Source organism: Erinaceus europaeus, chromosome 12 (assembly GCF_950295315.1).
Source record: "Erinaceus europaeus chromosome 12, mEriEur2.1, whole genome shotgun sequence".
Classification (NCBI taxonomy): Eukaryota; Metazoa; Chordata; class Mammalia; order Eulipotyphla; family Erinaceidae; genus Erinaceus; species Erinaceus europaeus.
In genome coordinates this window covers 38,265,541-38,292,139 of record NC_080173.1, presented here as the reverse complement: position 1 = coordinate 38,292,139, position 26,599 = coordinate 38,265,541, and the positions used below count along the sequence as shown (strand labels likewise).

Sequence of the window (26,599 nt, the reverse complement as noted above, 5' to 3'; positions counted from 1 at the left end):
ACCGTTTTCAGCTGATCTTGGATGGACCTTGAAGAATTCATGTTCTGATATTCAAGTTGTGATATATATATCACAACTTGCTCAGCCATTCTTCTGTTGTTGGACACCTGGGTTGCCTCCAGGTTTTGGCTATTACAAATTGTGCCACCAAGAACATGTGTGTACACAGATCTTTTTGGATGGGTGTGTTGGGTTCCTTAGGATATATCCCCAAGAGAGGAATTGCAGGATCATAGGGTAGGTCCATTTCCTTTTGTTGCCCTTATTTTTTATTGTTGTTATTATTGATGTTGTCATTGTTAGATAGGACAAAGAGAAATGGAGAGAGGAGGGGAAGACAGAGAGGGGGAGAGAAAGATAGACACCTGTAGACCTGAAATGACTCAATCCTTTTAAGTTATCGCTGTTTCAGAGTCTGATTTAACCCTTTACTTAGGGAGGGAGGGCTCTGGGTGGCCAAGAGCCTGAGCGGAGGAAAGAGCAGGTTTTACAGACTCTGCCTTTTCAGGCAGGGAATAACTCTGAGATTGAGCTAAAAGAGCAATCTGTTCTTTTAATTCTTGAACAGCTGCTTCAAGACTATTTCCAGGTTTACTTTCCGTGTCTGATCCATCTCCCTCTATGGAGATCTGTGTTGGGGGGGCTGAGGGGCCCCGCCCTCCACTGAATCTACGGAGGAAGCGCTACCTCCTAGGGCAGCTTTCTTGGAAGGAGTTGCACACTGCTTTATCACAGAAATTATTGCTAAAAAACTGTATAGGTAATTCCAGTAATCCTTCTGACTGGAAGGAAGGTTTCCCATGTCTTTAATTATTCTCACAGATACAGAATGGCCCATACGCTACCATTCTCATTTTGCTGTAAGTTTAATGGGTTTTCCAGGACAATGAGATAATCATTTTCCTTCTAATAAACTGATAGCTACTTTACCTCTTTTGCCTCTACTAGTACCTAAACTTTTCTCTCGAGATCACATCCCTTCTCCTACAGTCTTCATTGATGGTGGAAAAAAGGGAGCTGCTGCCCTTATATATTATCTAGACAAGCAATATCCTGAATCTCTCTTTACTGAGATTCCTGATAATTCCCCTCAGTATAAAGAACTTTATGCTGTTTTCCTTGCATTAAAAGCTGTACCATAATCCTTCAACCTTTTTTCTGACAGTGTGTATACTATTAACTTATTTCCATGGCTTGCTCGATCTTATGTGAGAATTGATGACAACCCACTTTTCTCCTCTCTTAATTCAAATTGCCTCTATGCTCTGTTCTCGAACCCAACCACTGTATGTTCAGGACCTTCGTTCCCACAGCCCTCTTCCTGGTCCCCTGTCCGAAGGGAATGCTGCAGCCGACCGCCTTGCCTCCACAGGAATTCTCCTAACCACTGTCTCTAATTCTGCTGACTTTCATCCCCTAACCCATGTGAATCTTAAAGGACTTCGAGCTCAATTTCCTGATATTCCTCTGGCACAGTTGAAACATATTCTTGCTATGTGCTCCTCCTGTGCAGGTCTAATCAAGACATCTTTTGTTCAAACTCTTGGGGTTAACCCCCGAGGCTTAAAAGCCAATGCTCTTTGGCAATTGATGTCACTCACAAACAAAAGTATGTGTTTGTCTCAGTTGATACCTTCTCTTAAGTTTATGTTGGCTACAGCTCAGATTGGAGAAAGCTCAAAAAAGCTTGTAAGTCATATGCTCTCCTGTTTTGTTGTAATGGGCATACATCTTCAACTTAAAACTGACAATGGGAATGCTTTTACCAGCAAACAATTTAAAGATTTTTGTTCCCTCTGGAACATTACTCATACTACATATTACTCATTTCCTATAATCCACAGGGACAAGGCATTGTCAAGAGGGCCCATCAAACCCTTAAGGTGCAATTAAATAAAGAAAAAGGGAAAATGTACCCCCACAATATCCATCTGGCAAAAGCCTTAACTACATTAAATCTCTTTAATATTTACAAAAACTCGGACCAGCCTCCCATTATTCTTCAACACCATCCACCCTCCCAGCTATTAAGGTCAAATGGAAAGACCCACTAGATAAAATTTGGAAAGGGCCTGACCCCCTATTGACCATGGGGAGGGGTATCGCATTTTTTTTCCACACAATTACTCTAAACCTTTCTGGCTTCCTGCCCACCATGTCTGGCAATACCTGCATGATGGAACTGCTATCCCTGAGGAACAAGAAACACTGCAAGAGGACTGGCTGCAGGACACACCCCAGGATCCATAATACAACATGGCAGAATCTGAAAAATCTGGTTCACAGGGCTCTCCCCCCTTTTCTGAATGTCTTATGCTATGACTGGCCAGTTGTGTTTTGTAAGTCAGTTGAATGACCAAAATTTTTTGTATGACCCATTTTGCTCAGTATACTCTGAAACTTAATTGACTTTATATAAAAATGCTGGACACAGCCATGGTTTCTGGAGACGTCCAGAAACAATCCAAAAAACTTGTTTTTGCCTCTTTTCATTTTTTTTCTTTTCATTTCTTTTCATTTTTCTTGTTATGTGAAACATTTAGTCTTAAACTGTGTGAATAACGATGGTTCAACTATGACAGTACAGATTTAAATTCATGCTTGAAATGATATGTCTTCGTAACAAAAGTTTTTCTCCTCCTGTGTGTTATAAACTACATATTTTATGTGTGTGTTTCAAGTTTGGTAAACATTAACTTAATGGTTAAAAGTATAAGTTTGAAGCTACATTCTTACCAGGCAGAGTTAAATGAAGGAGTTTTCAACATGATTCTTATAAAGGTAAAATTAATTTGCTAAAGTAACTGAGTATTTAAGGTAAATGTCTAAATATTTAACATGACGATTCATCATCTCCAAAATTAAAATACAAATTCTTTATACAGGACATTTTTGGAGGCCCCCCCCAAAATGCCCTGTAAACTAATCTTGTATAAATTATCCACAACAAATCTGGCATCAATCTGACATTGTAAAAAAAAAAAACATTGTCACTAACATGCGTTAACTCTCTAAGTAACCTGAGTTTGTTTAAAGTCCAAAGTAAAAAATAGTTAAAAATCAATATATATTTTACCTAAATTTGGTCTGAAGATCCTGCTGTACAGAGACTGCTACATGAGGTCACATAAGATGACCGTTAAACAAAATTATAAAGATACTTAAACCAATGATAATCATGGAGTTATCAATTACAGTAAACTTCTAACTTCTTAAGGTTTTTTTTCTTCACAAGTAATTGACTACAGCTATGTCAAGCCTTCACATGAAGAAGCATCTGCTCATACGGAATCCCCAGAAATCCATTTGGAACCCTGTCTTCTGACATCGCCCCCCCGAAACCAATGATGTGACCTGACATGGTCTAAAGAACCTGGATCACAGACTCCAAGGACAGGACTTTCCTATTGCCTTTCACCTGTCATGTTTTGGTGGTTCCAGCTCACTCTCTACAGAGAAGCAAAGTTCCAGTGGCTGTTCTCCTCCATCGAGATAGACATGCGGCATTTCTTCCCCTGGTCATTGGCAATGGACTGACGCTTCTATCAGACTTGCTGATACACCTTTGGACACTCCCTTTACACTGCTGGACTTCTCAAGGATTGACTGTAGCAGTCCATGGACCTTGCATCCAGCTGTCTCGGGACTTTGCAACACCAGATCACCCCTCTCGCCCCTCGGCCTATCAAGCCCCCACTCCTCCACCCATCAGGCAGCCTCCCTCTCCACCTACTAGGCATCTCTACAGTCTCACACTGTCCCTTGCTACTCTTACTTATCCCTCCCTGTCTTGTGCCAGTTCTTTTTGAAGATGCCTACACGATATCATTGAGGTTTCTTCCCAAAAGGTTTCTGTTCAGCCCTACACTGCTAGTCCCCTGACTGGAATGGAGTCTTCTACAGACATTGACCCATTTATATATGGCCATTAAGCAAGCAGGAGATGTTGGGAAATTGTGAGGATGTGGTTGAGCTTGGCAGTGCTTGAGCCTGAGGGGTGTGTCAGTCCTGTTAGTCTCTCTCTCTAGCGAGAGGTTGAGCAAGGAGGGACAGTAGAACCCCAAAGGTGTGCCTCCTCCTATCAGTCTCCCTGCCTCAAAAAATGCCCTGCATTACTGATACTATGGCCATTAGATAAAAAGAAAGGGGGAGATGTTGGTTATTATGCCAGGCCCCCTGAATTGCTTAATGCTGTGGTCTATTTACATAATAATTGTTTTGTCTGAGACCCACTCTGCCTGCAAGCATTGGTTTAATCCCCACTGGTTAGATGGAAGCTTTCCTTCTCTCCATCCACTCTTCTGCGTATATCCTTTTCCGACCTACCAATTCCACCTCGGAAGATATAAATGCAGATGAATAAAGCCAGCATGGCATTGTGTTCCCACTCAGCCACAAGAGTTCCTGGTTCCTCTCCCACATTGCTGAGTAAGCAGCAGCCTAGGTTAGCTTCGGTCGAATTCTCTCCAACCCAGAGAGTACATGCCCGGGAAGAAACACCCTCAGGCTAGCCCGGCAAGTGTTCTGATATATGGCCTATTTATGGTGGTCTGACTGTTTATAGGAGACCTTTCAGAACTTCTTTCAGGGCAGGCTTAGTGATACTTGATTCCTTCAACTGTTGCTTTGAGAAGGTTTTTATGCCTCACTCTAATCTGAATGACAGTCTAGCAGGATACAGTAATCTTGGTTGAAAGCCTTTCTCATTGAGTACTCTGTAGATATCTTGCCATTCTCTTCTGGCCTGTAGTGTTTGTATGGAGAAGTCTGCTGCTAATTTTATGGGTTTTCCTCTATAAGTGACACTGTTTTTCTCTTGCAGCCTTCAGGATCCTTTCTTTATCCTTATTCCTTTCCATTCTAAATATGATGTGTCTTGGTGTCTTTAAGTCTGGGTCAATTCTGTTTGGGACCCTCTGGGCTTCTTGAATCTTTATGTCTTTGATGTTGTCTAGAGAAGTTTTCAGCTATTATGTCCTGAAGAATGCTTTCTTCTTCTCCTTCTCTTTCTTCCTCTGGTAAGCCAATAATGTGTATATTGTTTCTTTTGAAGTTATCCCATAGGTCTCTGTTGTTGTTTTCAGTATCTCTTAATCTCTTTTTGAGATCTCTTACTTCTTTTTTAGTTGTCTTGATCTTACCAATTCTATCTTCAGCCTCATTGATTCTATTCTCTCTGCCCTCTACTGTTTTCTGGAGTTCATCTATTTTGTTACCCAGTTCTGATACTGTTTTAGTTTGTTCAGCTAGCTGTGTTCTTAGCTCAGCTATTTCAGCTTTCAGCTCTCTAGTAACCTTGAGATAATTAGGGTTTTCTTCCAGAGTCTCATTTGTTGTTTCTGCATTTCTGATGACAATTCTTTCAAACTCTTTACTCACTCCTGTGATTATTTCCTTAAATAGTGTTTGGATATTGACCTCATTATTTTGTGTTTCACCCTTTGGGGGGCTTTTAGCTGGACTCTTGCCCTGGTTCATTTCTCCAATATTTCTTCTTGTTGGTTTAACCATTTTATATATTATGTTATGAGGTTCCTCTCTCAGTACTTTTCAAATTACTGATCACTATTGCCTGGATTCACTTGTGTCTATGTAAGGTAATTAAAGGATTCACAGTTGTGAAAGTTAACAGTTGTTTCAATAGTATTTTAATCCCTGATTTGGAGCTCAGTGGCTTAAAAGCCTCTTTTGTTCTTTTTCTTCCCTGTAGGCTATGGGAGCCTGAGGGCTTTTAAACTATGAGTAGGCTTCTTAGCTTAATCACTGACTCCTGACCAAGAGATAAAGCAGGGTGTGGCAGATATTCCAGTGGTTATGCAAAGAGACTTTCACAGCCTCACTGCTAGGCCACCAAGGTATAGATCTTCTCCTGAAATTCCTGGTTAGTTCTCTGTCCCCTGGTGTCAGCACAGGGCCACCCTGCTGCTGCTTCAGATTCTGAGCGCAGTAGCAATTGAGACTCACAGTTGCATTTGGTGAGTCTCAAGGGAGTCCTCTCCTCCCTTCAGCTGTCCCCTTGTTGATGAAACAGACTGGAGGTGGTATCTCAACTGGTAAACTTCCGGACTATTACCATCCACTTAATATCTCCCTAGGCTCCTCTCTGTCCACAAGCCACATGTGTTTGCACTCACCGGTGATTTGGTGGGTTCCTGAAGTTGTTCAAGTCCTGTCTTGTTTCATTCCCAGGTGGTCTCCTTTGGTATTCTTAGTTGATCAGGGAGAGAAGAGGCGAGAAACACAGCTGCTGCAGATTGTAGCCCCCCCCTTGTTTACAATTTTAATAAAGGTTGTCATAGGGACAATAATTGGCCTTTAGTTGACACATATTTTTTGCCAGTAAAAACCTTGGGGCTCGGTGCCTGCATCATTTCTTCTGGTGGCCATTTTATTCCCATAGTTGTTGCTGATAGGACACAGAAATTGAGATAAGAGGGCAAGACAGAGAGCAGGGGAAAAAGACACCAGCAGACCTGCTTCACTGCTTGTGAAGCGACCTCCTCCTGCAGGTGGGAATAGGGGGCTCAAACCCCTATTCCTTGTGTGGTTCCTTGCACTTCATGCTATGTGCTACCACCCACCCTCCTGCAATAACGTTTCTTCTAAGGATTATCAAGGGATGACAATAATGCTGATGCTGTCAGAAGAGATTAGGAGATATTTTTTTTATTGTTGTTGTAGTTATTATTGTTGGATAGGACAGAGAGAAATGGAGAGAGGAGGGGAAGACGGAGAGGGGGAGAGAAAAAGAGACACCTGCAGACCTGCTTCACTGCTTGTGAAGCGACTCCCCTGCAGGTGGGGAGCTGGGGCCTCGAACTGGGATCCTTAGGCCAGTCCTTGTGCTTCCCACCATGTTTGCTTATCCCACTCTGCTACCACCTGACCCCCTTGGAGATATTTCTTATTTTTTTAAATATTTATTTTATTTATTTATTCCCTTTAGTTGCCCTTGTTGTTTTACTGTTGTAGCTAATATTATTGTTGTTGTCGTAGTTGTTGGATAGGACAGAGAGAAATGGAGAGAGGTGGGGAAGACAGAGAGTGGGAGAGAAAGAGAGACACCTGCAGACCTGCTTCACCGCTTGTGAAGCGACTCCCCTGCAGGTGGGGAGTCAGGGCTCGAACCAGGATCCTTATGCTGGTCCTTGTGCTTTGTGCCACCTGCGCTTAACCTGCTGTGCTACAGCCCGACTCCCTCTTTTTTATTTTTATTTATTTATTTATTTTTAGAATCTATTTATTATTCAATAGAGACAGAGAGAAATTGAGAAGGGAGGGGGAGGGAGTGGGAGAGACAGAGAGACACCTGCAGCCTTGCTTCATCACTCATGAAGCTTTCCCCTGCAGGTGGGAGCCAGGGGCTTGCACCCGGGTCCTTGCTCACTGTAATGTGTGCACTTAACCAGGTGCACCACCACCTGGCCCCCTCTTTCTTACTTTCTTTTGTGTAGTTAGTTGAGTAAATAGGGTATTGGGGGGAAGTGATGTAGGGGGTGAGAGAGACACTTGCAATACTGCTTCACCACTTGCAAAGCTTTCCCCCTGCAGGTGGGGGCCAGGTCTCTCTGCGAATCTCTTTCATTAAAATAATAAATTATTTAAGAAAGAAGAGAGAGAATAGAATAGAAAAGAAAAGGGACCAGGCAGTGGCACACCTGGTTAAGCACACATATTACGGTGTGCAAGGACCTGGGTTCAAGCCCCTGGTCCCCACCTGCAGGGGGCTGGTCCCTAGGGTTGCAGGTGTCTCTGTCTCTGTCCCCCTCTATCTCCCCTTCCCTTTCAATTTCTCTGTCTCTATCCAACAATAAATAAATAAATATTTAAAAAAAGAAAGGAGAGGAAAGGAGAGGAAAAGGAAGGAAAGACTGTAGGGGGCAGTATAAACAAGGCCATACACTGCACTCCATGCAAAATGAAAAGAGGTCAAGGAGACAGGTGTCTGCTGGCACTGCTGCCCCAGGATCATTTGTAACTTAGCAGTGAGGGAAATAGCTCAGCTGAGAGGGCACTGGGCATTCATGCCCGTTCCATGCCCAGCATCACATGTTCGGAGTGATGTTCTTGCTTGTCTTTCTTTTTCTCTCTGCCTCATAGGAAACGTAGCAAAGAAAAAAAAATTTTTTTTTAAGTGGTCCAGGAGGTGATGCAGTGGGTAAAGCACTGGATTCTCAACCATGAAATCCTGAGTTCAATCCCTGGTAGCACATGTACAAGAATGATGTCTGGTTCTTTCTCTCCCACCCCCCCCCCAGTTTTCTTTTCCTTTCTCCCTTTCTTTCTTTCTTTCTCTCTCTCTTTTTCTTTCTTTCCTTCTTTTTTTAAAATTAATTAATTAATTAATTAATTTTGTTGCCCTTGTTGTCTTTCCTCCTTTTACCAGAGCACTGTTCAGCTCTGGCTTATGGTGGTGTGGGGGATTGAACCTGGGACTTTTGAACCTCAGGCATGAGAGACTCTTGGCATAACCATTATGTTATCTACCCCGCTCTCTCCCCCTATTTTTCTCATGAATAAATATTAAAAAACAAAACAAAACAGAGCACTACTCAGGTCTGGCTTATGGTGGTGCAGGGGATTGAGCCAGGGACTTGGGAGCCTGAGGCAAGACAGTTTCTAATCATTATGCTATCTACCCCTGCCTTAAATAAATACATTCTTTAAAAGAAAAAAATTAATATTAGGGACCGGGTGGTGGCGCACCTGGTTGAGCGCACATGTTACAGTGCTCAAGGACCCGGGTTTGAGCCCCCAGTCCCTACCTGCAGAGGGAAAGCTTTGCAAGTGGTGAAGATGGGCTGCAGGTGTCTCTTTTTCTCTCTCCCTATTTCCCCTACCCTCTCGATTTCTGGTTGTCTCTATCCAATAAATAAAGATAATAAAAAATTAAAGAAAAATTAATATTAAGAAAAACACAAGAGGGGCTGGGTGGTGGTGTAACTGGTAGAGCACACACACAGCCATGAGCAAAGACCCAGGTTCAAGTCTCTGGGCCCCTCCTGAAGGGAGAAACTTAACAAGTGGTGAAGCAGATCTTTAAGTGTCTCTGTTTCTCTTTATCTCTTCCTACCCTCTCAACCTCTCTCTGTCCTATCAAAAAGAGAGAGAGAGAAAGGCCAGGGAGGCTGTGCAATGGTGGAGAGCTGGACTTGCAAGAAATACACAAAATAGCCACTGCTTTCAGGAGGTAAGATGATTTGTTATCAGGAAGTCTAAAATAAGACTCCCATGCCCGGCTCCAGTCTCATAGTGTACAGGCCCACAGCTCCCCAAATCTCCACTTCTGCCCCAAAGGAATGTGCACAGTGACTGTCTCATGGCCCACACAATGGTCCTAGAACTATTGTAGTCTGGACATGTTTAGACAGAGAAGAGATAAAGGCAGCGCTGAGATTCAAACCTGGTTCTTGGGGCAAGAAGATAGCATGATGGTTATACAGAAAGTATTATTATTTTATTTTTATTTTTACCAGAGCACTGCTCAGCTCTGGCTTATTGTGGGCCTGAGGATTGAACCTGGAACCTCAGAGCCTCAGACATGAAAGACTTCTGCATAACCACTCTGCTATCTTCCTAGGCTGCAAAAAATTTTTCTTACCCAAGGTTTGAGGTCCCAGGTTCAATCCTTGGACCCTCCATAAGCCAAAATTTAGCAGTACTTTGGTGAAAGTAAATAAATACTAAAAGTAACTGCCAGAGATGTGGTATAGTTGATAAAGAGATAAGACTCTCAAGGGTTGGGAAAGTAGCACTGTAGATAAAGCCTTGGACTCTCAAAAAGATAGACTCTCAAATACCAGGTCCCAAATTTGATCCCCAGCATCATATGTTGCCAGAGTGATGCTTTGGTCTTCTCTCTCTCTCTCCTCTCATGTAAATTAATTAATTTATTTTTGATGTGGTTCTTAGGCTTTTCCTCTCTGATGATCTGGATCAGTGACTGGCTCCCCCAGGCCAACACATCATGTCCCAAACTTCAAAGGCAAGCAGGTTCTTACAGAGCCGGGGGTCATGGGCCACTGAGGCTGATGGAAGTGGGGAAGTCCTGGATCTGCAGGCTGTGTGATCAGAGGCAGGCACTCTTGATCACAGCACTGTGGAGGGAAACAGGAAGAAGGGGAGCATGATGAAGGCCCAACAGACTCCCATTCACTCTTTTGTAACCTGAGTACCCTGTGTCAACAGCCTTCCTTCTTCAAGGATTGGGGTGCCAGAGGCAGTGGTGTCTGGATTCTTACTACTGGTCCAAGAGTCCTACCCACGGGCAGGTCACACACTCCTTAGGAAAACGCCTCGGTAACAACTGAAGACCACAGCCTTCAGTTGAATAGAAAGAACTTGAAGAGTGGCTAGGGAGATGGCTTAACCGGTAGAGGTTTGATGCCTGAGGTTCCTGGTTTTATTCCCAGCATTTCATGTACCAGAGTGAAGCTCTGGATTTTTTTTTTTCTGAATTATTTTTATCCCTATGTTTTTTTTTTTTTTTTTTTTTTTGCCAGAGCCCTGCTCAGCTCTGGCTTATGGTGATGCTGGGGATTGAACTTGGGACCTCTGGTGCCTCAGGCATTAAAGGCTTTTTGCATAAACATTATGTACCTCTCCAGCTCTCCTCCTTTCCATTCATTCATTCATGAGAGAAGTGAGAGAGAGAGAGGGGACACAAAGCATCACTCTCCCATATGCAATGCCAGGGATCAAACTCAGGATCACATGTTTGAAAGTCTAACACTTAATCCACCTCCTGGGCCACCCCCCATGCATTTTTATTTCATGTGAAAGAAAGTCAAGTGTGATACACTAAATAAATCTTCATATATATCAGAAATATCTTTTTTGAAAAAAGAAAAGATTTGCAGAGGTGATCTAGGAGAGGCTAACTCTACGTAGAAACAAAGGTTGTTTTTTATTTGGGGGTTGTGGTGAGGAGGAACTGAACACATTTCTGGGTTGGCTGTGATAAGTGGGTTGAGGACTCTGGCTGAGTAAAGAGGGAGGCAGGCTATGTGGGGGCACACCCAGGTCTCAGCCTGAGCAGGGTGACTTGAGATGCTGCCAGAATCAGTGACATTCCTGGGATAGTCTTAGTCTCTTATAGGGGTCTTGTTGCTTTTCGCTTTAATAAGAGGCTGCAGGGAAATCTCAGCAACCCAAGAGGTAATGATTGGAGTTGCTGGAAACCATTTAGCAAGCATTTGGAGCAGCCCTTTTTGCTCTGGGAGCCCATTTGCTGAGCAGGAGAGAGCCATCTCATCTCCCATCAGCCCCAGCTCTCCAGAAGCTGTGCTTTTGCTTCCCTGTTGGGCATTATGCCAGCTCCCCCCCCCCTCCATGCTGTATTGCTTGATGCTGTGGTCTATTTACATAATCATTGTTTTGCCTGAGACCTGCCCTGCCTGCAGGGTATTGTTTAATACCACTGGTTAGAACCTTCACAACAGCTGCTATGGAAGCTTTCTACCTTCACGCTCTTTTCTCCACCCCCTCTCCTAGCCATTTCCTTTTCCGATTTGCCACTTCCGGTTTCTAAGGTATAAAGTTGTTGTCTCTGATCAATAAAGGCATTGCATTTCATTCCTGCTCCTCCACGAGTTCCTGGTCTCTCTCCCGTGTCGCTGAGTAAGCAGCAGTCCAGGTTGGCTCCTGTCGAGTTCTCTCCAACCCAGAGATCACGTGCCCAGAAAGAAAAACCCACGAAGCTAGCCTGCCACTTCCCTAGGCTGGGCTGCTGGGAAGATTCAGAGGCCTTGGGTCTGCTCAGCCACCCTGACCAGGGTCCTGGCCCTCGCATTCCTCCTGAGCAAGTGGGACTGAAGAGGAGCTTTCATGTCCTCATTTCCTGTGGGCCTTTGCTTTATGGGAAGGGGAAAAGAAATGTTTGCACAGAAGAAAAAAGATGCAGCTGTGAACAAGGGATAGCAGGGCCACAGCTCCTTTCTAACTCTGCAGCAGATTTCTAATTCCACTCACTGAGCAAGTGCTAGGCCAGGTATCGACACTCTGGCTCAGTGCCCTGTCCCCTAGGCACACTGTGCCACCCCTTACAAGGCAGGTGCCATTGTGATATGTTCAGATGAATGAACTGGTGATCCAGGAAGTGGCACAGTTAATAAAACCTTGGATTCTCAAGCATGAAGTCTCAAGTTTGATCCCTACCATTGCCATGTGCCAAAGTGATGCTCTGCTTCTCCTTTTCTTTGTCTTTTTCTTTCTCTTCCTTCCTTCCTTCCTGTCTTAGAGAGGCAGAGAGAGAGAGAGAGACAGAGAGAACCTACAGCACTGAAGCTTCCTTCAGTGCAGTAGGGGCTGGGTCATGCACATGGTTAAGCAAGGTACTATTCAAGTGAGCTATTTCACCATCCCTGGTTTCCCTTTCCTCTTCCTCGTAAATAAATCTTTGGAAATACACAAAAAGATGAGTAAACTGAGACCCAGGAAATTAAAAGCCTTATTAAAGTCAAACAGTACAAGTAGGACTGGGTGTGAGGTCTACCAGCAAGCCCTTCTCTAAAACCTTACCACAGCATGCTTCCTGATTCTCAGGAGAGGACACCACAGTGCCACTGGGAGGATGGGAGAGGAGTTGGAGCAGGGGGTGGGGAGGATAGAGTTAAACAGAAGAGTGAGACCTGGGAGAGCTGAGGAACGGGGGCCAGCCCAGGCAGAAGCCCAGGAGAGGGCTGGGGACCTGTATATTTGCTAGTGCTGTGACAGTGTGTCTAGTGTCTCATGTGGGCAACTGGGCCAAGGGAAGATGGCACAGTGTGTGGAGCATGAGGCCCTCAGCATTGCATGTGCCAGAGAGATGCTCTGGTTCTTTTTCCTGTCTATTAACAAATCTTAAAATAAGAATAAAAAAAAAGGAAAAAACTGTCAAATCAGAGGTGTTTTAATGCCTTCAGTCCTCTCTTTTGCTCATGTAGCCATATGCAGGCCTTTGAATCAGATCCATAGGGCTAGGGAGAGCCAAGCCTGAGATAGAGCAAGGGAAATAGAAGAGGCACAGAAGAGCAAGTGGGCCAGGAGGGAGGTAGGAACCAAGGATGTTAAGAAGCTTTGCTACAGTTGGGATCACTTTATTGTTCAGATAGACAGGAGGGGAACACCACAGCTCCAGCTCTTCCTCCATTACCAGAGCATCTCTCATGTGGCACTGAGGCTCAAACCTGGGCTGTAGTGATGGCAGTGTGCGTGCCCCATCCAGCGAACTCTCTCTCTGGTTATCAAAAATATTTTAAAAATTATTTATTATTATTTTTACCAGAGCACTGCTCAGCTCTGGTTTATGGTGATTCAGGGGATTGAACGTGGGGCCTCAGGCATAACAGTCTGTTTGCATAACCATTATGCTGTTTCCATTCCCCCCTTCTTTTTTTTTTTTCATAAAGTTTCCTTTCAAACGTACTCTAAATTCCAAATTATAGAACAGATGAAATTGATACCAATAAGAGTAGCCTTGTGTGGTCTGGGAGGTGGTGCAGTGGATAAAGCATTGGACTCTCAAGCATGAGGTCCTGAGTTCAATCCCCGGCAGCACATGAACCAGAGTGATATCTGGTTCTTTCTCTCTCTTCTCCTATATTAGTATATGTGCTGCTGAAGCGAGCACTCTTCTTCTCCTATATTTCTCATTAATGAATAATTAAAAAAAAAAAAAAAGAAAGAGTAGCCTCTGTTCATAGCTGCATTATTCACAGTAGCTGAAGAGTGGAAGCAGCCTATATGCCCATCAACAGAAGACTGGATAAAGACGTTATGGGAGGGGGCAGGCGGTTGTGCACCTGGTTAAGTGCACATATTACAGAGCACAAGGACTCAGGCTCAAGCCCCTGGTCCCCACCTGCAGGAGGAAAGATTCATGAGTGGTGAAGCAGGACTGCAGGTGTCTCTCTTCCCACTTCTCCCCCTCTGCTCTCAATTTCTCTCTGTCTCTATCTAATAATAAATAATATTAAAGGTGCCCCTGGCTGAGCACACGTTACAGTGTGCAAGGACCCGGGTTCAAGCCCCTGGTCCCCACCTGCAGGGGGAAAACTTCACAAGTGATGAAGCAGGGCTGTAGGTGTCTCTCTGTGTCTCTCCCTCTCTATCTCCCCCCTTCCCTCTTGATTTCTGGCTGTCTCTATCCAATAAATAAAGATAACGAAATAAATAAATACTAAAAAAGAAAAAATTACAACAAAAAGGAGCTATTGGGGGAGGGTAGATAGCATAATAGTTATGCAAAGAGACTCATGCCTGAGGCTCCAGATGTCCCAGGTTCAGTCTCCCACACCACAATAAGCCAGAGCTGAGTAGTGCTCTGGTATAAAAAAAAAAAGACTTCTGAGAAAAAAGAGAAAAGAAAAGGAAGATGATGATGATGAAGGAGTTGTTATGGGATATATACTCCATAGAATACTGGTCTGCAATAAAAAATAATGACATTGGGAGTCAGGCAGTAGCGCAGCGGGTTAAGCATACGTGGCGGGAAGCCCAAGGACCAGCGTAAGGGTCCTGGTTCAAGCCCCCGACCCCCCACCTACAGGGGAGTCACTTCACAGGCAGTGAAGCAGGTCTGCAGGTGTCTTTCTCTCCCCCTTTCTGTCTTCCCCTCCTCTCCATTTCTCTCTGTCCTATCCAACAATGACATCAATAACAACAATAAAACAAAAAAGGCAACGCAAGGGAAAATAAATAAATATAAAAATTTTTTAATGATGTTGTGTCCTTCAGGACAAAATGGATGGGAGGTGATTATGTTTAGCAAAATAAGATATGGTTCTAGAGAACTGATACACATAAACTTGTAATAATAAAAAAAAATGGTTTCTAAGGCCTTGTGAGAACTATGGTGGCTATCCTTGGGAGATGGAAGGGTGGGGACACAGAATTTTCTTTGGTGGTAGGTGTGGTGTGGAACTATAGCTTGTAATCTTATTATCTTACAACCTACTAAATCACACCTTCAAGAATGTTATCTCCTCACTGGAGAGATGCCACTTGGGGAGCTTACAAACCAGATTAACAGAAAGGAATCTTTAGCTCTAATTTGGGATTATGAGAATGCACCGTGCTAATCTGGTTTGTTCATTTAATTTTTGTGCTAAACCCTAGGGAACAAAAGGGAAAGCTGTTTTAGCAACATTCCCTAGTTGGCTGGGATTCTGTTGGAGAAAAACATAACCATATACACTTATTTATTATTTATTTTCCCTTTTGTTGCCCTTGTTTTTTATTGTTGTTGTAGTTATTATTGCTGTTGTTGATGTTGTCGCTGTTGGATAGGACAGAGAGAAATGGAGAGAGGAGGGGAAGACAGAGAGGGGGAGAGAAAGATAGACACCTGCAGACCTGCTTCACCGCCTGTGAAGGGACTCCCCTGCAGGTGGGGAGCTAGGGACTAGAACTGGGATCCTTAAACTGGTCCTTGCGCTTCCTGCTATGTGCACTTAACCCACTGCGCTACCGCCCGACTCCCACACTTTTTTTAAAAAATAGAAATTTATTTAATTTTTTGTATTATCTTTATTTATTGGATAGAGACAACCAGAAATTGAGAGGGATGGGGGAGATAGAGAGGGAGAGAGACACCTGCAGCCCTGCTTCACCACTTGTGAAGCTTTCCCCCTGCAGGTGGGAACTGGGGGCTTGAACCTGGGTCATTGCTCACTGTAATGTGAGTGCTTAACCAGGTATGCCACCACCCGGCCTCCATTACCATATATACTTTTTTCCTTCTTTTCTTATTTACTGTTCAGCTCTGGCTTATGGTGGTGCAGGGAACTAAATTGCAGGATCTCAAACATGAAAGTCCTTTTGTATAATCACTAAGCTGTCCCCATGCACCAAAACATTTTTAACAAGATTTTTTAAATAGATTATTTCTTTTTGTTGCCCTTGCTGCTTTACTGTAGTTATTGTTGCTGTTATTGATGTCGTCATTGTTGGATAGGACAGAGAGAAATGTAGAGAGATGGGGAAGACAGAGGGGGAAAGAAAGACAGACACCCGCAGACCTGCTTCACAGTTTGTGAAGCGACTTCCCTGCAGGTGGGGAGCCGGGGGCTAGAACCGGGATCCTTATGCCGGTCCTTGTGCTTTGCGCCACGTGTGCTTAACCCTCTGCGCTACCACCAGACTCCCCTCCCCCCCTTTTTTTTCCTCCAGGGTTATTGCTGGGGCTCAGTGCCTGCACCATGAATCCACTGCTCCTGGAGGCCACTTTTTCCCTTTTGTTGCCCTTGTTGTTGTAGCCTTGTTGTGGTTATTATTGTTGTTGTTGATGTCATTCATTGTTGGATAGGACAGAGAGGAAATGGAGAAAGGAGGGGAAGACAGAGGGGGAGAGAAAGATAGACACCAGCAGACCTGCTTCACCACCTGTGAAGTGACTCCCCAGCAGATGGGGACCCAGGGGCTGGAACCGAGATCCTTACACTGGTCCTTGCGCTTTGCGCCACGTGCGCTTAACTCGCTGCTCTACTGCCTGACCCCCACATTACTTTTTTTTCTTATGACCACAGTTACTTGATTCTCCTGGGTCTTTTCTTAATTACTGTTAGATAGGGACAGGGAGACAGAGAGTGAAAGAAACCACAGCACTGAAGCTTCCTACAGTGCACTGGGAGGCTGGGCTTGAATCTGGGCTGTGTACATGGCAACGCAGCACACTGTCCAAGTGAGTTATTTTACCAACCCCATTTTTTAAAAATTTCTTTAACCAGAGCACTATCCACCACACTTTCCAGACAGGCAACACTGTGACAGTAGAGACATGAGGTCATCATTTGGGGACACATTTATGGGAAAGAGGGAGGACATAGTGGTCTAGAGTGTTCCTTCACAAGCCAGCTGTTGGATCACAGGTCCTCCTGTAGCTTCTTGGGGGAAGGAGGGGTGACCCAGGACATAACACTCTGCTTAGCTCCTACACAGTGGGAGCTGAATGAACTGGGGCTGTGGGAGTGGCCACAGCAGCTGTAGAATAGATTCGCTGGTCAATTCCCTTTCAGAAGCTTTGCATTCAAAGTGTTTGAAGCTGAGAGGAGACTTGGACGACTACAAGAGCTTGGCTCACCAGTGGGAGAACTGGGCCTCCATCCTGACAGCAGCATCCAGGACTTCTGCCTGCTAGCCTGACCCACACTGTTTGGACCCCAGAAGAGGTGAGAATCACCCCAGCATGGATCCAGGGATGCAGAGATGGCTGGCTGGGCACAGTTCTGGTGCCCATCTGTTCTTAAGTCCTTTGCTCATTTGGCCTTGCAGAAGCAGCAACCCAGGCCTGTCAACTCTGCAGGAACCTACAGAAATGACAGAGATGGAAACATTCCTGGCTTCAAAACTGCTGTTTAAATGACCACAGCACATAACATCATGCCCATTAGCCAGCCAGAGCTCTTGTATACATATTGTTAACAAGAAGGATGCACTTTAACTGTGCCTTTGTGCCTCCAAAAGTGGGTGTGTTTGGGCTTGAGAGGCTGGGACAGAGTTCTGGGTATGTTTACTCTGCCAAGGACCTATTTCATGGAGGGAAAAGCCTAGTACCTTTGGTACTTTTCATTTAAGCTGTAAAGCCCAAGAAGGATGGAAAAGTCAATAAGCAAAGAACCAACTGCCCTTTTAGGACAGGGCATCCATTTGGAGTAAATATAAGAAGTATTATATTAGTTCTTGGGGTTGACTGATGGTGCTTGTCAGTTAAGTCTTCCTTCTCGGGGGCCGGGCGGTAGTGCGGTGGGGTAAGTACACATGGCATGAAGCACAAAGACTAGAGTAAGGATCCCAGTTTGAGTCCCCGGCACCCCACCTGCAGGGAGGTCGCTTCACAAGTAGTGAAGCAGGTCTGCAGGTGTCTTTCTCTCCCCCACCCCTCTTCCCCTCCTATCTCTATTTCTCTGTCCTATCCAGCAGCAACAACAGCAGTAACAAGGGCAACAAAAATGGGAAAAATAGCCTCCAGGAGCAATGAATTTGTAGTGAAGGCACCGAGCCCCAGCGATAACCCTGGAGGGGGAAAAAAAAAGTCTTCCTTCTCCCAGGTTCTGACAGTCCAGGAGATGGTACAGTGGTAAAGTATGAGGTTCTGAGTTTGATCCCAGACATTACATATGCCAGAGTGATGCTCTGCTTCTTTCTCTCTCTTATGAAATAATACAATCATTAAAAAATAAAGTAAAATACCTTCCCTGCTACCCTTGAAAGTGAATTAGCAAATGAAAATTTATACCATCAAGCGTTCACTCATTCATGCACAATAAATAAAGAGTGGAACATTCTTTATATCTGATAGGCTCAGGAATCTCATTTCCAAATAAATACCTGAGTTGCAGTACTTTCCTGGAAACTTGTGAAATAGCACGTAATGGCAGCTGGGTAGTGGTACACCCAGTTGAGCACACACATTACTATGTGCAAGGATCTAGGTTTGAACCACCACTCCCCACCTGCAGGGGGGACACTTCTCAAGTGGGGAAGCAAATCTGCAGAAATCTTTCTCTCTTTCCCTATCATTCCTTCCCCTCTCAATTTCTCTCTACCCTAACAAAATAGGAGAACAAAAAGAAGAAAATAGTTGCTGGGAATGGTGGGGATTCATAGTGTTGGCTGGCAATAAAACATAATAGTAATAAATAATTAAATCAAGTGGTGGTGTCTCAGAGCAGAATTATTCTTTCTCCCTTTTCCCCTCTTAATTTCTCTGTTTCTATCCAATAGTTAAAAAAAAAAAGATTAAAAAGGGAGTTGGGCAGTAGTGCAGCGGGTTAAGCGCAGGTGGCACGAAGTGCAAGGACTGGCGTAGGATCCTGGTTTGAGCCCTGGGCTCCCCATCTGCTGGGAAGTTGCTTCACAAGCGGCAAAGTAGGTCTGCAGGTGTCTAGCTTTCTCCCCCCCTGTTTTCCCCTCCTCTCTCCATTTCTCTCTGTCCTATCCAACAATGACATCAATAACAACAACAATAATAAAAAACAAGGGCAACAACAGGGAAAATAAAGTTTTAAAAAAGATTTTAAAAAAGAAAGAAAATAATTTGTGAGCTGGGGAGACAGCATATAATGTTTCTGCAAAAGACTTTCATGCCTGGGAGACGGGCTGTAGCGCAGTGGGTTAAGCGCAGGTGGCGCAAGGCACAAGGACTGGCATAAGGATCCCGGTTCGAACCCTGGCTCCCCACCTGCAGGGGAGTCGCTTCACAGGTGGTGAAGCAGGTCTGCAGGTGTCTATCTTTCTCTCCTCCTCTCTGTCTTCCCCTCCTCTCTCCATTTCTCTCTGTCCTATCCAACAACAACAATAATAACTATAACAATAAAACAACAAGGGCAACAAAAGGGAATAAATAAATAAAATAAATATTTAAAAAAAAAAAGACTTTCATGCCTGAGGCTCTGTGGTTCCAGGTTCAATCCCCAGCACCACCATAAACCAGAGATGAGCAGTGTTCTGGTTCTGCTGACTTTAACCAAAATATTTTGGTTAAAATATTTTTTTAAAAAAATGCATTCATTGTGTACTCACGGTATTGTCATAGAATCAGCAGCACAAATACATGAACTCCCACTCAGTACAAGTTTAGAACTCTGGATTTAGGAGTTGATGAGAGGGGGAGGAGGGTATCGGGTACCCAGGAGATGACAATATTGGTGGTGGGAGTGCTGTACAGAAACCTATCATGAGGCGATAAGAAACTGTGTGCATGTGTCAACAACTGTCTATAGAAACTATTATTTCCTCAATAAAATGATTTTGGGGGAAGATGTTCTGCAAGAATGGGGGTTGCACTACTGGGATGGGACAGGGTACAGGCAGCACCTGAGCCAGGACTTGTCACTGAGTCCAAAGTGAATTTGATGCAGCAGTCACTCACCTAGGGATGCAGCAAGCCAACTCTGAAGCTGCTAGCATGTATGGCCAGAGCAGCACAAAAAGAAGAAATATTCCTGTTCTCACCACCAAAGGCTTCTATGTCTCACCCTAGCACATACCTTCGAGACTAGTTTCCATGGAGAAGCAGCCTGACTATACTTGAAGTGGAACTAAATGTGATTCCTCGAAAGATCCTCCTGGGGTAAAGTGAGATAGCCGGTATACGTGTAGGTGAGGGGAAAGCATCAGACCAGCAGCCAGAGTCTGACATTAAATGGAGGTGGCCTGGCCAGGAAGGAAGAGTCTTGAGCTGCCAGGGGCCTCAGGGCCAAGGTGCTGGTCACCCAGGAGGCAGGTTCGGGGAACAGGGTAGTGCTCAGCCCCAATGGGACTCTGCTTAGGAAGTAGGTGGTAGTTCATGCGACAGCCTCTAGGAACCTGCCCCACAGACACAGATTCCTAGGTTCTCATGTGGGTCCTAGGGTTCTGCATTTCTCTCTTCTTTATTTTTTTTTAACATTTTTTAATATTTATTTTTCCTTTTGTTGCCCTTTTTATTGTTATTGTAGTTATTACTGTTGTTGCTATTGATGTTGTCATTGTTAGATAGGACCGAGAGAGATGGAGAGAGGAGGGGAAGAGAGAAGGGGAGAGAAAGACACCTGCAGACCTGCTTCACCACCTGTGAAGTCACACCTTCACTGAAGGTGTGACTGACACCTTCAGTCACTGTGAAGTGACTCTGCTGCAGGTGGGGAGCTGGGGGCTGAAGTTGGGATCCTTAAGCCGGTCCTTGTACTCCGCACCACGTGCACCCGCTGCGCTACCACCCAACTCCCCCTTTTTTTTTTTAGAAGACAAATTTTTAAAAATATATTTTTTAAATTTACTACTTATTTTGGAGAGAGACAGAAGTTGAGAGGGTAGGGGGAAAATAGGGGGGAGGGAGGGAGAGGCTTGCAACTGCTTCATTGCAGAGTTAGGAAATAGGTGGTAGGTCACCGGACAGCCTCTAGGGTCATGAAACTTCCCCCCTGCAGGTAGAGACCAGGGTTCTCAGCGAGCAAATGTGACTGGTGGCAGCAGAGAAGGAACTTCTTCGGGCTAAATACCCATTTCTGCACACTCGAGACCAAAAGAAGGACATTTCTGAGCTAACTTGACTCTGCTTTATGATCATGTTTTTTTGGAGGGTCTCCAACTGCTCAGTAACTGCCTTTAGTGCTTTTTTAAAAAAAATATATTTATTTATTCCCTTTTGTTGCCCTTGTTGTTTTATTGTTGTTACTGATGTTGTCGTTGTTGGATAGGACAGAGAGAAATGGAAAAAGGAGGGGAAGACAGAGAGGGGGAGAGAAAGATAGACACCTGCAGACTTGCTTCACTGCTTGTAAAGCGATTCCCCTGTAGGTGGGGAGCTGGGGGGCTCAAACTGGGATCCTTACACTGGTTCTTGTGCTGGTCCTTGCGCTTCATGCCACCTGTGCTTAACCCCCTGCGCTACCGCCCGACTCTTTTTTATCAGAGCACTGTTCAGCTCTGGCTTATGGTGGTGTGGGGGTCTGAACCTGAGACTCCAGAGTCTCAGGCATGAGAATCTCTTTGCATAAATATTATGCCTCTTATCCCTGCCCATACCTTGCCTTTAATTACTTCTTACCCAGCCTAATGCAAAGCAATCACCCCTGAGACAAAATAAGTAGGTTATAAAGATAAAAAGGGATCTGGGACAGTTCAAGCCCCTGGCTCCCTACCTGCAGGGGGTTTGCTTCACAAGCAGTGAAGCAGGTCTTCAGGTGTCTGTCTCTCTCCTTCTCTATCTCCCCATCCCTCTCAATTTCTCTGTTTTATCCAAAAATATGAAAAAATGGCCACAGGAACAGTGGATTCCTAGTGCAGGTACTGAGCCCCAGTGATAACCCTGGAGGAAAAAAAAAGTAAAAAGAAAGGGAGGTGGGGGAGGGCTAGGAGCCAAGGGCCCTTACCTTGGGGTGCTGGTGGGTCTAGATCCCTATCTATAGGACAGTGACTTAAACATTTCTGCAGTTTCATCAAACCACCTTTTCATCCAGGTGAACAACCTGCTCTGTGGCTGCCAACATAGGGAGCTTGGGAACACTGGGGAGAAGTGATGCTACTGGCACCCAAGATCTAATCTCCAAAGGTCAGCACATCCAGAAGGAACTGGCATGTCAACAAAAGAAAGATGTTGGCTTTTTTGGAGCAATGCAGGCTGCTTTCACTGGCTGGGTGCTCAGTGCTGGGTGCTGAGACTTAACCTGGATTCCCACTGTAATTTGGAGGGCCAGGTCCTGCTGATCTAGTCCTGGGGCTGGAATGTGAATGCACTGACCAGTACTAAAATAATGGGTCACTGGAGAAGCCTCATTCCTACTCACCATATAGGATCTGTACTATCTTTTTTTTTTTTTTTTCATTGCTACCAGGGTTATCACTGGGGCTCAGTGTAGGCACTATGAATTCACTGACCCAGTGGCCATTACTTCCCCATTTTATTAGATAAGACAGGAATAGAGGGGAAGGGAGATAGCAAGGAAGAAAGACACCTGTAGACCTGCTTCACCACTTTAAAAAAAAATATTTATTCCCTTTTGTTGCCTTTGTTGTTTTATAGTTGTAGTTATTATTGTTGTTATTGATGTCATCATTGTTCGATAGGACAGAAAGAAATGGAGAGAGGAGGGGGAAGACAGAGAGGAGAGAAAGATCGACACCTGCAGATGTGCCTCATTGCTTGTGAAGCGACTCCCCTACAGGTGGGGAACCTGGGGCTTGAACTGAGATCCTTACGCCAGTCCTTGTGCTTTGTGCCACCTGCTCTTAATCCACTGCGCTACAGCCCGACTCCCGCTTCACCACTTCTTAAGTGTCCCTCCCTGCAGGTGGAAAGCAGGGTCTCAAAGTCAGATTCTGGCACATGGTAATGTGTGTGTTCAGCTGGGTGTGTCACCACATAGGGCTCCTGTTCTATCCCATCTTGAGGGAAATGATATGTGTATTCAACTCCAGTTCTTATCAGCACACTGTCACCTGATAAGTCAGAGCCAGCTGCAACTCAGTGATCCTTTCTGAAAACAGGGCCACTCACAATGGACTATAGTTTTCTTCAAAATTTCCTGTTTCTGGAGTCAGTGTCCACCCCCCCCACACCTGCCCCACCCCAAAGGTGTGACTCTCTGGCTAGCTCTGAGACACGGAATCTGAAAAGCTTCATGTTTGCATTTCTAGGATTTCTCATTGAGTAACAGTTTTCTTTCTCTAAAGGCCCAGGCCACAATGTTGACATGGGGAAAGTACAATTTCAGATTCTCCTCTGTTCTTGTTTGATACATAACATCAGGTTTCCTTCCTTCTTCCACAAAGCAAATTAAGTATTCCTAAAGGTAAAATGACTACAACTTTTATTTATTTATTTATTCCCTCTTGTTGCCCTTTTTTTTTATTGTTGTTGTTTAATTATTGTTGTTGTTTTTGTTGATGATGCTGTCGTTGGATAGGACAGAGAGAAATGGAGAGAGGAGGGAAAGACAGAGGGGGAGAGAAAGATAATACACCTGCAGACCCGTTTCACTGCTTCTGAAGTGACTCCCCTGCAGGTGGGGAACCGGGGGCTCAAACTGGGATCCTTACATCGGTCCTTGCGCTTTGTATCACCTGCGCTTAATCTGCAGTGCTACCACCCAACTCCCACAACTTTTTTTTTTTTTTTTCTGGAACTCTCCGACACACAACTTTTTTTTTTTTAAGCCAGATGATTATTAACTTTGTTTTTGTCATCACTAGGGCTTCACTGTTTCAGACTTACTTTTTCAGATAGACAGACAAACCCCCCAGTACCAGAGCTCCACTGTGGTGGGGACCAAGTTCAAACCTGGGTTATACACATGGCAAAGCAGGTGCACTATCTAGGTGAGCTATTTTGACAGCCTTAATATTAATTACTAGCATCTAAGATATAATTTGTTGGAACAAGTAGATTTGCAAATCAATCTCCATGAAAAGGAATAAAAATGTTTATAAAAAAGATGTCTACTGGAACAAAACAAACTGGTGGGGGGGAAAGTTTCTAGTTTATAAGGACTTCTTGATCTCTCAAGAAAAGCAGAACCCCTCCTTTGCCTTTGACATTTCTCGTGGAAGGAGTGCACCTGATCTGATGCTTTCCTTTGATGCCTCACCTGGGTGGATGGCCCCCTGAACCTCTAACTCCTCAGTAGGCTCTTCTCATAGAAGATGCTCTCCACCCACAGCTGTTCTAGGCTCCACAACTGTCGGTACACTTCTGAGGTCAGGTCGCTTTGCATCTGGATACCCCTAGCTGAGTCCTGAGAAAGTGAACCAGCTGGGTCTCTGTGAGGAAGGCAGTTCCAAGAGTCAGTACCAAGCAGAAGGCTCCCACAGTGATGTGAGCCAGCCTGGCTGGCCAGCCCCGCTCACAACAGAGGAAGACCTGTGGAGAGAAACCAGTCAGGGCCTGGCCCCTCTTCCCACCCAAGTGCTTCCTCCTCTGGGCAAGCTTGGCAAGCAGAAATTTATTTTTAATTTTTAAAATATTTATTTATTTATTCCCTTTTGTTGCTCTTGTTTTATTGTTGTAGTTATTATTGTTGTTGTTATTGATGTCGTCGTTGTTGGATAGGACAGAGAGACATGGAGAGAGGAGGGGAAGACAGAGGGGGACAGAAAGACAGACCTGCTTCACTGCCTGTGAAGGGACTCCCCTGCAGGTAGGGGGCTGGGGGCTTGAACCAGGATCCTTATGCCGGTCCTTGCACTTTGCGCCATGTGCGCTTAACCTGCTGTGCTACCACCCGACTCCCCATTTTTTAAGATAGAGACAGAATCAGAAAGAGTGAAAGAGACCACAACACTGAAGTGTCTATCAATGTGGCGGCCAGGCTCAAACTTACGTTATGCACATGGCAAAGCAGCACACTATCCAAGTGAGCTATTTTGTCGGCTCCAGAGGCCTATTATTCCACAGTCAGATAAATGGCCGGACAACTGTGTACATAGGGTCTACATTGTTCTCACTGGAAACAGAAGTCCCACCCATCATAAGATGCTTACTCACTCAGGGGGGCCTACGGGGAAGGAGACAGTGACTTGTGGAGCTCGTTAAGCCAGGCAGGAAGGGGGCCTAGGCTGAGGGGTGGTGGACAAGCTACAGAAGCATGTGGTTCAAGGCTGCAAGGGGCTTACCTCAGAAATGGCAGTCACCCCGCCACTGAAGGCAAATGCCCCAAGTAGGATGGGGGAGAGGAACAGGCCAGCCAGGGGCCTGTGAGGACTCTGGCAGTAGTAGTGGTGGATGAATCGGAGGCTCTGTGCAATTCGGATGCCCATGTTGAAGCAGTTGGCCAAGATGAAGCCCACGCTGCCACAGCAGCGGGTCAGGATGTAAGCTAACACCAGGAAAGAGGAGGAGAGCACCAGCATCATGAAATTGTACCTGTGGAAGAGGAAGGAGGGTGACAGGACCACCACAGTGTTAATTCACAGGTTGTACCCCTGAGCTCACCCCACATGCAGCTAGTTTTCTCCCCACACGCAGCTAGTTTTCACAACACTGGATGCATAATATGTGTGCATAATATGGAGATGGCACTGCCCCCTCACTGGGGATAGAAGAGTAAGTTGGCAAACAATGCAAGAAGACACAGATTTTTGTTTTGCTTTGTTTTGTTTTGTTTTTTAAGAGACATACAGGGAGAAGAGGGATAGGAGGGTAAGGGAAAGGGTGATGAAGAGGGAGATGGAGAAGGAGAGGGAGAGGGTCAGAGAACCACAGCACCAAAGTTTCCTCCAATATGGTAAAGACCAGAGTTGTGCACATGGCAAATCAGTGCACTAGCCAAGTGAGCTATTTTGCCAACTATCAACAATGAGTTTTTGAGGATAATATTGGACTCGTTTAAGTGCCTCCTCCCCCCACACACATACCAGGTTTACTGCTGGAGTTCAGTGGCTGCATGATGGATTCACCCCTCCCAGCAGCCTCCCCCTTCCCTTTTTTCATTTGATAGGAGAAATTGAGAGGCAGGTGTATGTGTCTGAGGGGGGGGGGAGAGGGAGAATACACAAGGCTCTCAGTCCATGGAGCTGAAATTCTGGTCTTACATGTCAGGGTGCCTTTAGCAAAGGCAAGAGAACACCAGTGAGTCACCTCACCCTGGTGAGATGATGTCTTCAGGAGGACCCACCTGTCAACCTCTGCTTTGCTCATGGCAGCAAATGTGAAGCACTCGGTTACTCCATTGATGGCGAGCAGGAGGACGTAGAGGCAGTAGGAACGCAGCAGCATGGGGCCTACAAGAAAAGAATCCATGAGACCCCAGAGCCCAAAATGCAGACCCACAGCCACCCACAGTTTAGCTGGGTGCTCTGCAGGTAGGGAACCAGGGGGCGTGGACCAGGATCCTTATGCAGATCCTTGTGCTTTGTACTATGTGCGATTAAACCAGTGTAGCAACACCTGGCTCCTCTCTCTATTCCCCATCTCAATTTCTCTCTGTTCTATAAAATAAAATAAATAATAATAATAAGTTTTCTGGCTTCCCTGGGCAGATGACCTCTCTAATGTGTCCTAGACTCTCACCTCTCCAGAACCCTACTCCACTAGGGAAAGATAGAAACAGGCTTGGGTACGGATTGACCTGCCAATACCCATGTCCAGCAGAGAAGCAATTACAGAAACCTGAACTCCCATTTTCTGCACCCCCAAAAGAAT

General features: G+C 45.0%; 1 protein-coding gene across 1 annotated transcript in view; it reads right to left on the bottom strand.

Moving 5' to 3' along the window:
• Positions 1-23,860: 23,860 nt before the first annotated feature.
• RFT1 (RFT1 homolog) overlaps positions 23,861-26,599 on the bottom strand; it is a 56,265-nt gene continuing 53,526 nt past the window's right edge. Inside the window, exons 11-13 of the mRNA XM_007526208.3 lie at positions 26,073-26,178; positions 25,072-25,321; positions 23,861-24,319 (exon numbers count right to left, since the gene is read on the bottom strand). Of these exons, the coding sequence (XP_007526270.1) occupies positions 24,158-24,319; positions 25,072-25,321; positions 26,073-26,178 (518 nt within the window). The 3' untranslated portion in view covers positions 23,861-24,157. The remainder of the gene's footprint in view (positions 24,320-25,071; positions 25,322-26,072; positions 26,179-26,599) is intronic.